General features: G+C 40.9%; 1 protein-coding gene across 3 annotated transcripts in view; it reads left to right on the forward strand.

Annotated features, from left to right (window-relative positions):
• The window catches only part of LOC144665191 (uncharacterized), a 53,978-nt gene that overhangs the window by 22,015 nt on the left and 18,134 nt on the right, over positions 1-13,829 (forward strand). For 2 of the 3 annotated variants that reach the window (XM_078526375.1, XM_078526377.1), the window contains exons 6-14: positions 1,889-1,985; positions 2,543-2,761; positions 3,982-4,358; positions 4,546-4,713; positions 5,747-5,857; positions 7,781-7,897; positions 8,391-8,481; positions 9,856-10,236; positions 13,221-13,343. In XM_078526375.1, the coding sequence (XP_078382501.1) occupies positions 1,889-1,985; positions 2,543-2,761; positions 3,982-4,358; positions 4,546-4,713; positions 5,747-5,857; positions 7,781-7,897; positions 8,391-8,481; positions 9,856-10,236; positions 13,221-13,343 (1,684 nt within the window). The remainder of the gene's footprint in view (positions 1-1,888; positions 1,986-2,542; positions 2,762-3,981; positions 4,359-4,545; positions 4,714-5,746; positions 5,858-7,780; positions 7,898-8,390; positions 8,482-9,855; positions 10,237-13,220; positions 13,344-13,829) is intronic. The other variant, XM_078526376.1, reaches the window with a different exon arrangement.

Below are 13,829 nucleotides of genomic sequence, written 5' to 3' on the forward strand. Positions count from 1 at the left end.
ATAGATGAAGTCAAAAACATCGCCAAAAGACTGTCAAACATCGTGTAGTGTTCGTGTTCGATGCGTACGAAGCACGTGCGCCTATTTTGATATGGTCAGCGGTTTGGTACTTCATGTAATGTCACTAAAAGTCTTCCCAGTTCTTGTGCACAAAAAGCCATTCCAGATTGAAATAAATGCAAATGTGATGAAAATAATCTATTTTAAAGGGTCTATCTAGTAAAATGACAGAATGAAAAGTGTTTTATATTTCTTTTTTTTTAAAAAAATGGCGACCAAATTTTTGGAATTGGCTACCATTTTGGTATATTTAGGAGCCAAGTGGCTACTGTGGAAAAAAGTTAATTTTACGCCCTGCCTCAGATTCACCGACAGTAGTTCTGCCAGCTCCACAAACTCACCCCCAGTAATTTTGGATACTAGTTTGGCCGGAATTGGGGCATGACCCGGCCCAACAGTGAACGCCTTCTCTGCTTTAGGCCACGCAGTCATGTTATCCACGTCTGGCAGAATGGAGCCAAATGACGCACACGCGCCGGTCGCCGCAATGGGAGCCCCGAGGGCCGAGCTTGAGTCGGTTGTGGCTGTCAACGGCGTAAAAGTCAGCACAAACAAAGGCAACATGTACGTACATGACGATTGAGTCCTAGCCCCAGAGGCAACATGAACATCAGCACTCGTTACAATCGGCGGTGCAGAGGAGCTTGCCGGCGCAACGCTGTCGGCTGGCGAGGAGGCGTTCCCTGGAAGCGACGCTAAGATGGCAGGCAGCGAGCTACCAAGAGCGCGAACCACAGCGCTGGCAATTGCATCCGCTGATAGCGGCGGCCCAGAGCCAGCAGAACCCGATGCAGGCACTAGCGAAGCGGCCGAAGACGATGGCAAACCGTCCTGAGAGAATCCCGCCGACAAACTGTTGTTAGTTGAACGAGGTGGCGGCGGCATATTGTAAACACGTGGGCGACAACAAACTGGCTCCGAACAAACCAACCACGACGGCGAGCAGCGAAGAAGGAGAAAAATCCCGACCGACGACACCACAACTTCACTGGAACTGCCAACAGCGACAAAGACAACGGAATTTCCACGAAAAACGAGCAACCAATGCCACCCAACCCAATGCCACTGGAAGCGAACGACAACTTTCCACGAACGGAGGCCAAAGCAAGATGGATGCCCGACAAAAGAGGCGAAAACCCCAGTCAGCAAACGAAGAACACTTTGAGAATTGCAAACAGGAACAGCAAAAGTCACCGAAACGAAACTACAAACGCTGAGAACGCTACTACAAACTAACACAAAACGCCACGCCGATCGAACTACGAACAACAAACGCAAGCACATGGGATAGCTACGCATGTACCAAAGGGAAACACCGCTGGACCATACTCGACCCAGTACTTCAGCAACCATGTGAACACCACCAAAACGCTACTAACAAACATATGCCAAACGCTTAACGCTACAAACGCCTGAAACACTAGAAACACGCTAATGACTAGGCTCTTGCTCCTTGTCGTTAACTATGTTAAATTACATTTAACTGTATCAAAACTTTGGCAATTTTTTTGCCTTTTAGCCTAACACTGTGTATACTAATCTTTACTTGATATGATTTTTTTCTCTGTATTTGTTTTTACATTAGACCTGTTTTGACGTTCTCTTGGAAATAAAGTATGACGTGATATGCAAATAATTTTGTCTATTTAGAAACTCCAAAACATTTTTCCATCCACGGCATCGGGCTATTTATAATAATACCTTAATTACATATTTCAATAACATTTTTGGGGTACTTTCGTTCCATAAATCTCTTATACATCCACGAGTACTCGAAAGGACGTCCCTTCTAATTGCGGTTCTTATAAATATATTTTACAATTTACAGGAAGTGACCAACTCCCACTTTCGAGTGTGCATCAAGGATTACGCAGGATACAATGGTCAGAGAAGCAATGTAATTGTGAACTATTTAGTCATCGGAGGTAATTATTGAAGTATAATCCAACTGTTTAAATGGAGAGAGACTGGCACGGGACGAGCGAAAAACTAAGGCATTACTATTCCGGATATTCGTCGGTCAGGAGATGCAATGGTTGAAATACTGACCATTAAATTATCACCTACTCTATTTCATTTTATTTTTATTTATTTATTCATTTATTTTATTGTTTTTTTATTTTGTTTTTGTTTTTTTTTTTTGTTGGGGGGGGGGGGACGTTTCTCAATGCTTTTACTGACTCTACATCTATATCATCCTTCAGAAGCAAACTAACGAGATTCGTTTTCACCTACAACCAATTTTCTAAAAGACATCGCTAATCGTCAACATGTTACATCCTATTTCCAGATAATTATTCATCCTGTTTTTATTGTGTGGGAACCTTTAGCCTATTTAAGTCTAATGTTGTTGTTGATGTTGCTGCTATTGTTGTTGTTGTTGTTGCTGCTGTTGTTTTCAATGAGGTTTATTTAAAAAAAAATGTTCGATTCGAAATCGATGAATCACTGATTACTTTCATTTCTTACTTATCTTTTTTAGACCTCGATCCCTGTAGAAATTCAAGCTGCAAGTACCACAGTTACTGTGTAGCCTCGTCTCCGAACCAGTTTACTTGTGTTTGTGAAAGCAGCTGTCCATCATACGAAGAACAAGTCTGTGCTTCCAACGGACGTACATTCACTAACATATGCTTGCTTAAGAAAGAAATCTGCAGAACACGTGGAAATTATACCAACTATCATCCTGGAAGTTGTACAGGTATTTAGGCAAACTTTCAGGTGTTTTGTTATGTGTGTTACAAATCAGGCAAAAAGACACACGATAACGGAGAGACAGAAAGACAGACAGACAGACAAAAAGACAGACAGACGATAGAAAGACAGACAGACAGACAGACAGGTAGATGGACCAACGGACGGACGTGTACACCGACGAACACAACAAACAGTCTGAACCTACAAGCAAAATAAACCTTTCTAGTAAAATGAATCTTTGCAATTATGTCAATGTGGTTTCACCACGGTGTATGGTCACCACAGTAGCTTCATGAGGATGTCACATTTGTAAAGAAAATACAAGTGTAGCCACTTTGAAATTGAAATACGCTGCTTAAAACTTATTCCATGCCAATGTTTAGACAATCGCCAGTCAACTGAGTACTAATCAATGCAAATCTGTGATGTCGTGTAAAAGAAGTCATAGTTGATTGTGGACAGGAAAAAGCCAAGTTCGTAATCAAACTTGATCACTTAGATACACTTCACGGATACACTTCTCCAAATCCTCCATTCGATAAACTAACAGCACTTGCAACGTTTTGCCTCTGTTGACAACTGGAAGACGCATAAGCGTAACCATGTCAAATAATCTGTTTTGACACCGGGATGTTTTTTCATAACAGAAAAATGATATGCCATCAGACATGATATCAACGAATCCAAAGTAGAAAGGGACTTCAGTGGTATTAAATACGATGGTCCCCTAAAGTCTCCCGACCCGGGCAGTGATCCAGCCAGAAGAAGAGTGGAGGGGAGAGGGGGAGGAGAAGAGAGGGAGAGAAGAAAGGGGGATGGAGAAATGCACAAGGGACAGGGACGGGGAACAGGGGAAGGGGCGACTGGACAGGGGTGGTGGTGCAGAGGAAGGGAGCAAAAAGGCGGGTCGGACCCCCGGGGGAGGAAGGAGAAACAAGAGAAAAAGAGCGGGCGCGCGACCCGACAGAGCCCCGCCTCAGGGCCAGGGTGGAGCCGGGGGCGAGGGGGGGGGGGGCGGGGGGGATGGAGGGGGGGAGGGGAGGGAGAGGGAAGGGGGGAGGGGGAGGGGGGGCAGGGGGGGGGGGGGGCAAGGGTAGACTCTGTCACAGCATAATTTAATTCCAAACTTTAAGTTACAACAATCTTGCATTGAGTATCAAAAGCAAAACCTAAAAGTAAGACTATGAAGAGAAACCCTAATTAATTATTGTCCTTTTCTCGCAGGTTTTCCACTTCAGAAAGGTAGACACAAATTCAAGAACGTACCCTCATGGGCAGAAGATCAGTGTGACGTCGTCAAGTTTGAACCGTACACATTCTACCCTCATAAGAAAATATACATACAGCTTACTGTAAACCACTTAAATTACTCTGATCCTACCTACGTACACGAGGCCACTACACCGTGGGTTGAAAGCGTTAACAGCAGTCAGTTTACGGCCTGTGTTACTCGAGCTGGAAGGAATGACTATCCTTCAGATAGCTTCGCTACAATTGATTGGGTCGCCTATCAAGGTGCCCCACCTGGAGGAGTAGCGGGCGAAGAAGCATTTTCCAGATGGTGGACTGGGACTAACTGTCAAACGGTCACTCTTCCAAATGTAGGTGGAGATGTGTTATTTTTTCATTACTCATTTGAATTAAACTTAAGCCATTTAAAAAAATATACTTGTTTCTTCTTAGCAGACAAAACTTATGCCCAATACCAGCCAAGTGCTGATTGGGCCACCTTACCCTACCTTTAACTTTTCACCTTGCTCTCTTGTTCTCGTTTAACGATTTTTTTAGGGGAAATTTTCTAACTCACCGACTATATTCGCCACGGCTGAACATCACAGATCAAGTCTCAAACACGATGCTACCAGTGTGTGGCTGGAAGATGTATCAGCAAGTTCCTTTAAGATTTGTCTCAGGGAGCTTCAAAACTTTGCGGGAGTTCATGACGACATCTCAGTGGTACGTGCTATCCAATCCAATCCGATCAAATGAAATTTATTTTGTCCTGATAAAATTTTCCGAATGAGGTCGAATGCTACTGTGTTATATTCTATTCAGGACAAGCTAAAAAACGCCGAAACCTTATGCGATTTTATTTAATTTCAACTCATCCAAGGTTACAAATTATTTACAAGGTAGTAAAGTTAATGACCACGGAACCGGCAGACTACTTATTTATCTTGTAAACCATCCAAAGGGATTCTACCAGTTCAAGACATCCTTCAGCAACGAAAACCAAAGGGCGGGTAAATATAGTGCGGTCGATGGGTTAGGGATTAAAATGTACGTCCGAGGGCTGAACTGGTGCCACAGAAAAAAGAGCCGTTTAAGTCAGGATCTTTCTTTGATGTAAGAATTAAGCAATGTTAACTTGAACACATTATTTACATTAACCTTATCATTACTGTAATAAGCGCCGCCCCCGTATAAGCACCGCCCTCGAATAAGCGCCGCCCTCGAATAAGCGCCGCATTTGGGACAAAAAAGTTTTTTTATAAGCGCCTCCCCCGAAATAAGCACCGTTTAGTCACCGATGCCGGCTCTTATATGGAGGATTTAAAACAGCACTACAAAGCAACTCTAAAACAAACTTGGATATTTTTTCCCCATCAAAAACGATGTTTTGCAGTACAAAGTGATTGTTTTACTGGGGTATATCCAGTATTTTGTTGGACTATTGCAACATTTTTACAATACGTAGTTCTGTAAATGTTATGAAGGTATCCAATTTTGCCAGGACAGCTAGCGCCACTTTTCTCTTCAGCAAGAGACAAAAACTGACAATAAAAAGACGCTACTGTAAAAGATTAGACTCTTGTAGCATCCAAATTTTAAATAAGCGCCGCCCTCAAATAAGCGCCGCCCTCGAATAAGCGCCGCCCTCGAATAAGCGCCGCCCTCGAATAAGCGCCGCACTTGAGGCGCGAAAAATTAAATAAGCGCCACGGCTCTTATTCGAGTAAATACGGTAACCTCATCATTTTTGTTTCAGAACTGGTTGGCGTTCGAGTCCCTTCATAGACCACTGTTTAAAGAGCATGGAGATGTCAGCTTTCAAAATAGCATGTTGCCTTCGAAGAACCATAACTTCGCCTTCTGCCAGGTAAACAGCATTAACTGTAAGACTATGTAAATGGAAATCGAGTATAGAAGTGTTTTGAGAGTGGTCGGTTTTGAACATGTTTAAGAAATAGTTTTTTTGTAACTGCTATAAAAGGAAAAACAAACAAACAAACATACAAAATTGATCTTACAAAGAACTTTTAAAAACTACATTTCCGCATTTCCGCCAACCTTGTGTAGCCTTCACCAGAATTAAAAACAGTGTATTGCAAAGTTCACAGTTCCGTTTAATTGTCCCCAGGGATGTAGGACATGTGATTTCGGAGAGAGTGTCATGACTTGGAATTTATGAGGTTTAGAACACAAACCGGGGGCATTGTCGAACACTGAAAGCGCAATTAAGGTGGCTGGGTATCAGTTTTCAGCTTTTTTAAGCTCTTATACTTTGACTGGTCAGTACTACAAATATTTATCAGTTGACGCTCCAATAATGGTATCAAATAAATTTCCAATGATTGGTGAATACGTTTTGGTTATTATATTTTTATTGACGTCACTGGTTACCATAGCAACAGTATAACCTGTTTAAAACACCCTTAATTTTGGCTTTAGGTGTTAATAACTCAAAAACGAGCTCGGCGACCCCAGTTTTTATTATTGAACATTGACTAGCATGTTAAGATACAACTTTCTGCAAAGTAAACAATCTGGAAGGGACGAGCCACCAATGAATCTGACCAATCAGCATGCGTCACACGTCAGGACCAAGTCAATGACCCACGGACCAGCAACAGAAACCGAAACACCCGGCAGGGCAAGCCAAAACGAGCCCGAGACCCCAGGAAATGACCAGCATGTTAAGATACAACTTTCTGCAAAGTTAAAACAAATTCTACGAAGCGGATTCAGAGCCACCTTAAACTTTTGAATTTTCATATTCAGCATGCATCAATTCAATTCAGCTGTAAGTGCTGCTGTTGGTGTTAAGGCCAAAACGTCAGGTCTATTGGACCACGCTACAGATTTTTCTTTAGCGAAAGCGGACGTCTTTGGTTGAATAGTTGAGTAGAAGCCAATTATTGAGAGTTAATTTTGCTTACCGCCCTTTTACAGTTAAAATGCCTGAAGAGTTCCGCTTAATATTTGTACCGAACCCTTGGACGTAAAAGCAGACTCAATTCAACCCCCCTCCCCCCCCCCCCCCCCCCACCGTCGTTACATTACTTAAACCTTTTCATAACATTAGGATGTACCTATTTGCAGAAAAAAAACCTCATTTCACTCGCGCGTTTTGAAACTGAAGTTAAAATGTCCAGAATACGAAAAAGACAAATCTTCCTGTGCTGCAAATTGAAGTTTTATTGGTTAAAAACACAAATAATGACTGAAGAAGATTCATAACAAGTAAATTAATTTTATGAATCTGTAGCTACGTACATTGACGATAAACAAAGTTCAAATGGACAATTTAAGAACTTTAAACGAGTTATGAAATAATTTTCCCGATGGATGTGCGTTTCTTCCATTATAATGTCGTTCCGATAGAGGAATCTCCGTTTTCACTTTGCTGTATTGTAAATAAACAGCTTTCAAACTCAAGCTTGCTTGTTGTTCATGTTTTGCGAAGCCTCCTGTGGCACCATGAATGAGTTTTCAAGCACAGCCGCCAAGCAACGCTTACACACTAATTTAACTCTACCCTGAAGACAATAAAATAAGAAGTTAATTCCATATTTTTTTGACCAAATCTTGAGAATGAACATAGCTGAAGGTTCAGTCTTGAAGGTTTCACATAATAGTTTCCCGCAGCAGATAATCTATTGTTGTAAGTGTGGACGTCGCTTGAATGGGTGAAGAGATTAAACATAGTTGAAGGCGCTTACTTCCTGCCCACTTCTATTTAAATGAATATTGCCAATACTGATAATTGTTAATTCTGCGTCTCTTTGTTAATGATTAACAGGATGTGAATTTCATTCGAAGCTACAGCAAATTCCCCATAGTGATATTAACAGCCAAGCATTCTTCCGGTGGTGGAAATGCAGCTGCAGAGTGTAACGGGATCGTGAGCTGGATAGAGGTATTATGGACGTAACGTGAATTAGTTGAATATATATATGGGTTATTGACCAAGCTAGCGTGAGGTCAAGATTGCAGCATATTGGCCAAGTTGTTTTTTTTTTTGCGCCTTTGTGGACCGAGATAACACGCACGCAAAAAAGGAACGAGTCTTTGAGAACCTTTTTATTGGTGTGTGAACAAGCTGAATGTAAATTCACTCCGTTGTACAAACGGCAGAAAAAATAGCAAAGGAGAAGCCAGTTAAGTTCATTTGATTAACACGTGAATGGCGTAAATGTCCAACAACAAGTATCCAATTTGAAGTTGGACATTGCGTATTGCGTGACAAAAAAGCACGCAGGAACCAAAATTAATAGAAACGAGAATTTTGTTAGTGGTACTATTACTATTTTTTAGGGTTTAACTTTATATTATGTTAAATATATGTATGTTAACTTAAAGGTAATTCACACAATTATTGTTATCTTTTCGTTTTCTTTCACATATAAAAGTTTATCACCAACTCCGGATTTCGAATTTGTGTCAAAGAATTATATGTCCAACGCTTTGATCCACTGACTGTCTCATATGCAGTATTATCAGGTAAAGTCTAAAGCTAATTACCACTATTTCTAAAATTTGTAATACCTTCATACAAAGCATAGGAGAACTTCACACCCGTTGCTTTCTGTATTTGGCCACACTTATATTGCTGAGATCGACTTGTTCGATACATGTAAATTTACAGTAGTACCAGAGTCTTCTGTTGCAAATACACAAAACTGAGCAGGACTCAGCGGGCCTTTTTTGGTGATTTGACCGAATTCGATGTTTGAAAAAAATTAGAGAGCTTCTTTCAGCGACAATACAAACGAGAAAGTCGTGTTTATTGTCATTTAAGGATTTAGTGCAGGTCGGAATAAATTCTGTATATTTTTTTAAAGTTCTGTAAACAACCACAGAAATTGTATAGCCGGATGTTATACTCATGATAAAAAATGTATTAACTAATTGGTTGTAGACCTTCATAATATATTCATAATTAAACAAAGATCTAGAATTATATATTAACGCAACGCAGCTATCATTTTGTCGTTAATGGTTATCGTTTATCACCTGAAAAAAAGGAGTTCGAAAATGATCTTCTTTATCCATTCTTCTTTAATTGAGGACTCGTCAGACGCATATCTTTCTTCGCAAACTATATGAGTATACCCAACAATGCCCCTGACGTAATTGTGACGATTTCCGCTGCGAGTTTGTCGCACTAGTATGTTATGGGCGTAAACTATTTGTGATTTCTTGTCGTGATTTCAGTGTGACATCGCCGCGGATTTTGGAAACGCGACAAACACCACCATCCTGCGTGTAATGTGTGTAACACTCTGATACAAAACCTCTGTTAATTTTATAACGTTTCATAAAACCCTGGCAATATGGCGCTGTTAACTGTTGAAAACGCGCTAAAATTGTAGCTGGTTACAATACAGGAGCTACAAAATAGCACCAAAAATCGCCCGTGCAGGTATGCCTTTGGAAGTTACCACCAGCGTCGGTATAATCTGTAATAAAATGATTCGTTGTAACTTTTAATTTCAAGATAGCACTCAGCCAAATTTATGGTAAAAAGTAACACCATGACAAAATGAATATCATGTTTCTTACCAGTTTTTGTATAATGCATGGAGCGATGTCTGGGGAGCGGGAAGGCGTAGTGGTGAGAGCGCTCGCCTCCCATCAAAGTGGCCCGTGTTTGATTCCAGCCCGGTGCCATATGTGGTTCGAGTTTGTTGTTGGTTATCGCCTTGCTACGAGGGCTTTTCTCCGGGTATTCCGGGTTCTCCGGGTTTCCACCCTCCTGAAAAACCAACATTTCTAAATTCCATAAAAAGCAGCAAGAGCTAATGCGGCTTCCTCTATAAATATAGCATTTATAAAAAAATTATCAATGACTTATTTTGAACTTTCTTTTAAAAGACATTTGCCATGACGACTGGTCGTATTTTGAAGGATATTGCTACAGAAAGGTGCTTTCGTGCAATACTTGGAGCAACAGCCAGGGAACATGTGCTACTCTAGGAGCTAATCTTCCCAGTGTCCACAATCAAGAAGAAAATGTCTATATCCAAAGTTTACACGGTGGAGAACACTCTTGGTTGGGCCTCTCTGATATCAACTCAGAAGGAACATTCGTGTGGAGCGACGGAACACCGCTTGACTTCCATTACTGGGCGAAAAACCAACCAAATGATTTTCACAACGAGGATTGTGTTCATACCCTTGGCTTACTTAACGATCACAGATATAAATGGAACGATGTCAACTGCACAGTTTGTCACAAATTTACTTGTAAGAAAGGTACGTGTTTCTGAGTTTGATTATTACAATGCTTTGGCTATTTTTGGTGTTGTGAAGTTCACATGCCATTTTGGCGATAAAGTAAAATCAAGTAGATTAAGGTGGCTTAATACAGTTTTGCCGGAGAGGGCAAATCAGTGCAATCTTCAACTCTCTTGTACAATCTCCAGAAAAGTTTTTTTCTTTCTCTTATCACTATTTGTTACATCCTAAAACCATCTAATGCGATATTTGGAAAATAAAAATGCTAATAAACAGCTTAAATGGACGGCCGAGTGCTTGAGAGGGGACTGGCACTAGTAGTTTAAAAGGCGTTTTTCTCAAAATCTACCCGTACGACCCTACCTCAAAATTTCAGAAATAAGAAATTGGCTTTGAATTATCATTCATGCAAAATAATATAAAAATCTGTAAGACAAATTTTTCGCAAAATAGGAAACTGTGATATTTTGCCGATTTTTAAAATAGCTCAAAATCTGTCTTACAGATTTTTTCAAAATTTTGGCTGTGGACGTAGTTCACCCCTTAAATTTAATTGTGAAAGTTTCATAATAGGTTGTACGGTAGGTTTTCGAGAAAATCTGGATCAAAATCTGGCTTTTACGACCTCCGAAGCGAATCAAATTGCGCGTGCGAGCGCGCGCTAATATGACGCCATGCATCGCGAGCGATAATGAAAGACAGATTTAGAACTTCTCTGTCGGTTGTTTATCCACCATTTTGTCGTTTTGTTTTCCGTCCCAGGTTTCATGACCTATCTGAAAGTATTTTTTAATTTTCTTTCGTATACAAATTTGGTAAAGCGCGGTAAAACAGATGGAACTCTTTTTCGTTTCTGTTTAGAGTTGCTAGCGCCATTTTAGTCCGCGCGAGCAATAATGACGTCAAGCAGAAAATCGTAGCGCGCGCTATTGAGCCACGTAAAAACTGTATTCAGCCACCTTAAAAGCCTGGCATACTGTATGTTACGCTAGTTGCCGAAAAAAGCTATTTCCATGCTGACGCGCCTGCTGCAAATTTTATCCCTTGCACAGTAAACTTAGGTGCACACATGTCCAGGCCAAACTAGAAATCGCAAGTTGACGCAAGTTGAGTGATGCGTCTACTTGCATCTCCGATTAGTGTTTTTTTTTGTTGTTTTGTTTTGTTTTGGTTTGGTTTCTTTTCTTTTACATAACCTGCAGTGCAGGCGTTTTCCATGGTCGCACAAGAGTATCATATTAGCTAGCGACCAAGAAAATTCGCCGCCATGTTGAATGAGGGCGGAGAGAGGTTTGGAAGCGAGGAAAAGCGCGAGATGGGGTGGCACGAAACGCCTGCCCGTAAAGGCTAGGAAAACAAGAAACACCCCCAAATTAGTAGTGCATCAAGTGCTGATTTCCCGGAAATGAGCGGTCAGCCAATGAAAATGAACCGGAAGCTAAAATTTAATTCCAATGAAAACAAAAGCACATGGAGAGGGCACATGCTGTCAGTAAACATCGGCACGAATATGTAACACACGCTTGCAACTTTGCGTAGCGTATAAATGTGAAATAAGAGCCCCAGTGATAACCGTAGGCTCTGCTTCTTTCAAAATTGAAGTTTGGAAATCTCGGAAAGCAAAGTTATAAATCGTCAGAGAATCTTTTCAATCCCTCCAAACAGCAAGATTGTTTTGGAGCTGTATTAGCCGATATCTGTAGTCTAGTTGGATTTCCGCTGGTCCACGATTCTCTACGATTTTTCGAATCGTGTCTGCAACCCATGTGGCCGGAAAATTCGCAATTTAGGGCAGTTGTATCGGTTTGTGAAAGTGGCTAATACTTCTACAACAGGTACACTGATTAAAAGCGGCAAACATACTCGTACGTCAGGGAAAGCTTGTAGTCCATTATGGAGAAAAACTAAATCAGTACGTGTCAACTCACCCGTAGCAAATACACTGTCGATTGTAGTTTCTTGCAGGAAATCAAGGAAGTCCCTTGCCTTAGCTAAAAAAAACGTCTTAAACGTTGTTACAAAGGCATAATGAAATGTTCAACTGACTGAACGCTGACAATCTGCCAATTATGGACGGTGACAGTTAAAATTGTGTATATAAATCCTCCTATAACAGTGACCATGAGAATCGAGTTAGAAGTCCTCAAGATTCGCAAACGAAAACGCTGGTAAAAAAGAAAAGAAAATATTGCTACGGAGAAATGGCGCGAGGTATCGAACGCAGTTCTAAAGCATAGGGAAATTGTGCCTGAACTAAGCGGGGTACGTATGCAAAGTCATATCGAAAGAATTTAACTAGTACATGAAATCGGGTGGCATGTTGGAAGCGCGAAATCCAGACGATTGACTTCTCAAGTAAATTTCCCTATGCCAGTGTGAAATTCGCATGTCTTTACTCCATTCGTAGATTTCGCGACATTCCTAGCTGAAACAAACACTCTAGAGCTTTCTCAAGAGCAGAATCAAAACAATCTTTAGAATCTGCTATTTTTTTTCCTTTCACTGAATAATTTATTTTCTCGCACGCCACGCCAGGGCGAAATTAAAATATCGATCAACGTACATTTCGTTGGCAGGCATCAAACTATGCTCCATTAAGGCACCAACCAGCGACTCCGTTCGTGGGCGAAAGGCCTTTCCCATACGAACAATGACTGTGGACAGGCGTATTCTCCCCTCCCTTCCCTTTGACTGTGGACAGGCGTATTCCTCCCTCCCTTCCCCTTCGCTGTACATTTAGCCTTACTCCTACTCCCTGGGACGCGTTTTCTTCTCTGGCCAACCCTCTGCAGACTACGAATTCGATCAAGATGGTGCTCGCCCGATCAAAATGCGTTTGCTCGCTAAAATATGCGTTGCAGGCTTTTTTACACTGAAATGTAAACTAGTTTCCATGCGACCACTATCAGCACCATCGCAGTCTCTCAGCCTATAATATGGGTGACTATTTTGTAATTTCAACTCAAACAAGTACAAAAAAGTGCAACATTCTCTTATCACAGATTACGACGAATGCCGGGACTTCTCCTACGATTGCCCAGTGAACTCCACTTGTGTGAACACTGATGGTTCTTACTCATGTAAATGTCCTGTTGGATATCGTCTAGATGGAAAGAACTGCACAGGTTAGAAAAAAAGTAATTCATTTGATTTTTTTGGCTTTTTCCGAAGTTAAAACTTACCGTTAAATAGCAATAAATACCGCGACCCTTCAAGTTATGTTTTTTTGCAGTAGAACAAAATAAAATGCCTTAGACAATATAAATTAAAGTTAAATGAAAACAGGATTGTGTAAAAAACCTTATTCTGAAGTAAAGGTGTCAATTTTTTTAAATCGGCCCAAGACAATACATGGCTTTATTAAAATTAGAATGACAACAGAAATATTTTTACAACAGTATCGAAAGAAGAGCTATACGCTTCATTGCTTACATATAACCATAACCAACGAGTAATAAATCAAATCAGGGATATTTTGTTAAATCATTTTATATGTTCAGAGGTGTGGTGGCGACCCCATTTCGAGCCTGGTTGGCCGAAAAGTCTTTTTGTTAAGTTCAGTGAATGTTCCAACCGCCGCCTGGTTTGCTCAGTTGGTAGAGCACTGGACT

The sequence above is a fragment of the Oculina patagonica genome, chromosome 9, assembly GCF_052425735.1.
Source record: "Oculina patagonica isolate OP01 chromosome 9, crgOcupat, whole genome shotgun sequence".
Classification (NCBI taxonomy): Eukaryota; Metazoa; Cnidaria; class Anthozoa; order Scleractinia; family Oculinidae; genus Oculina; species Oculina patagonica.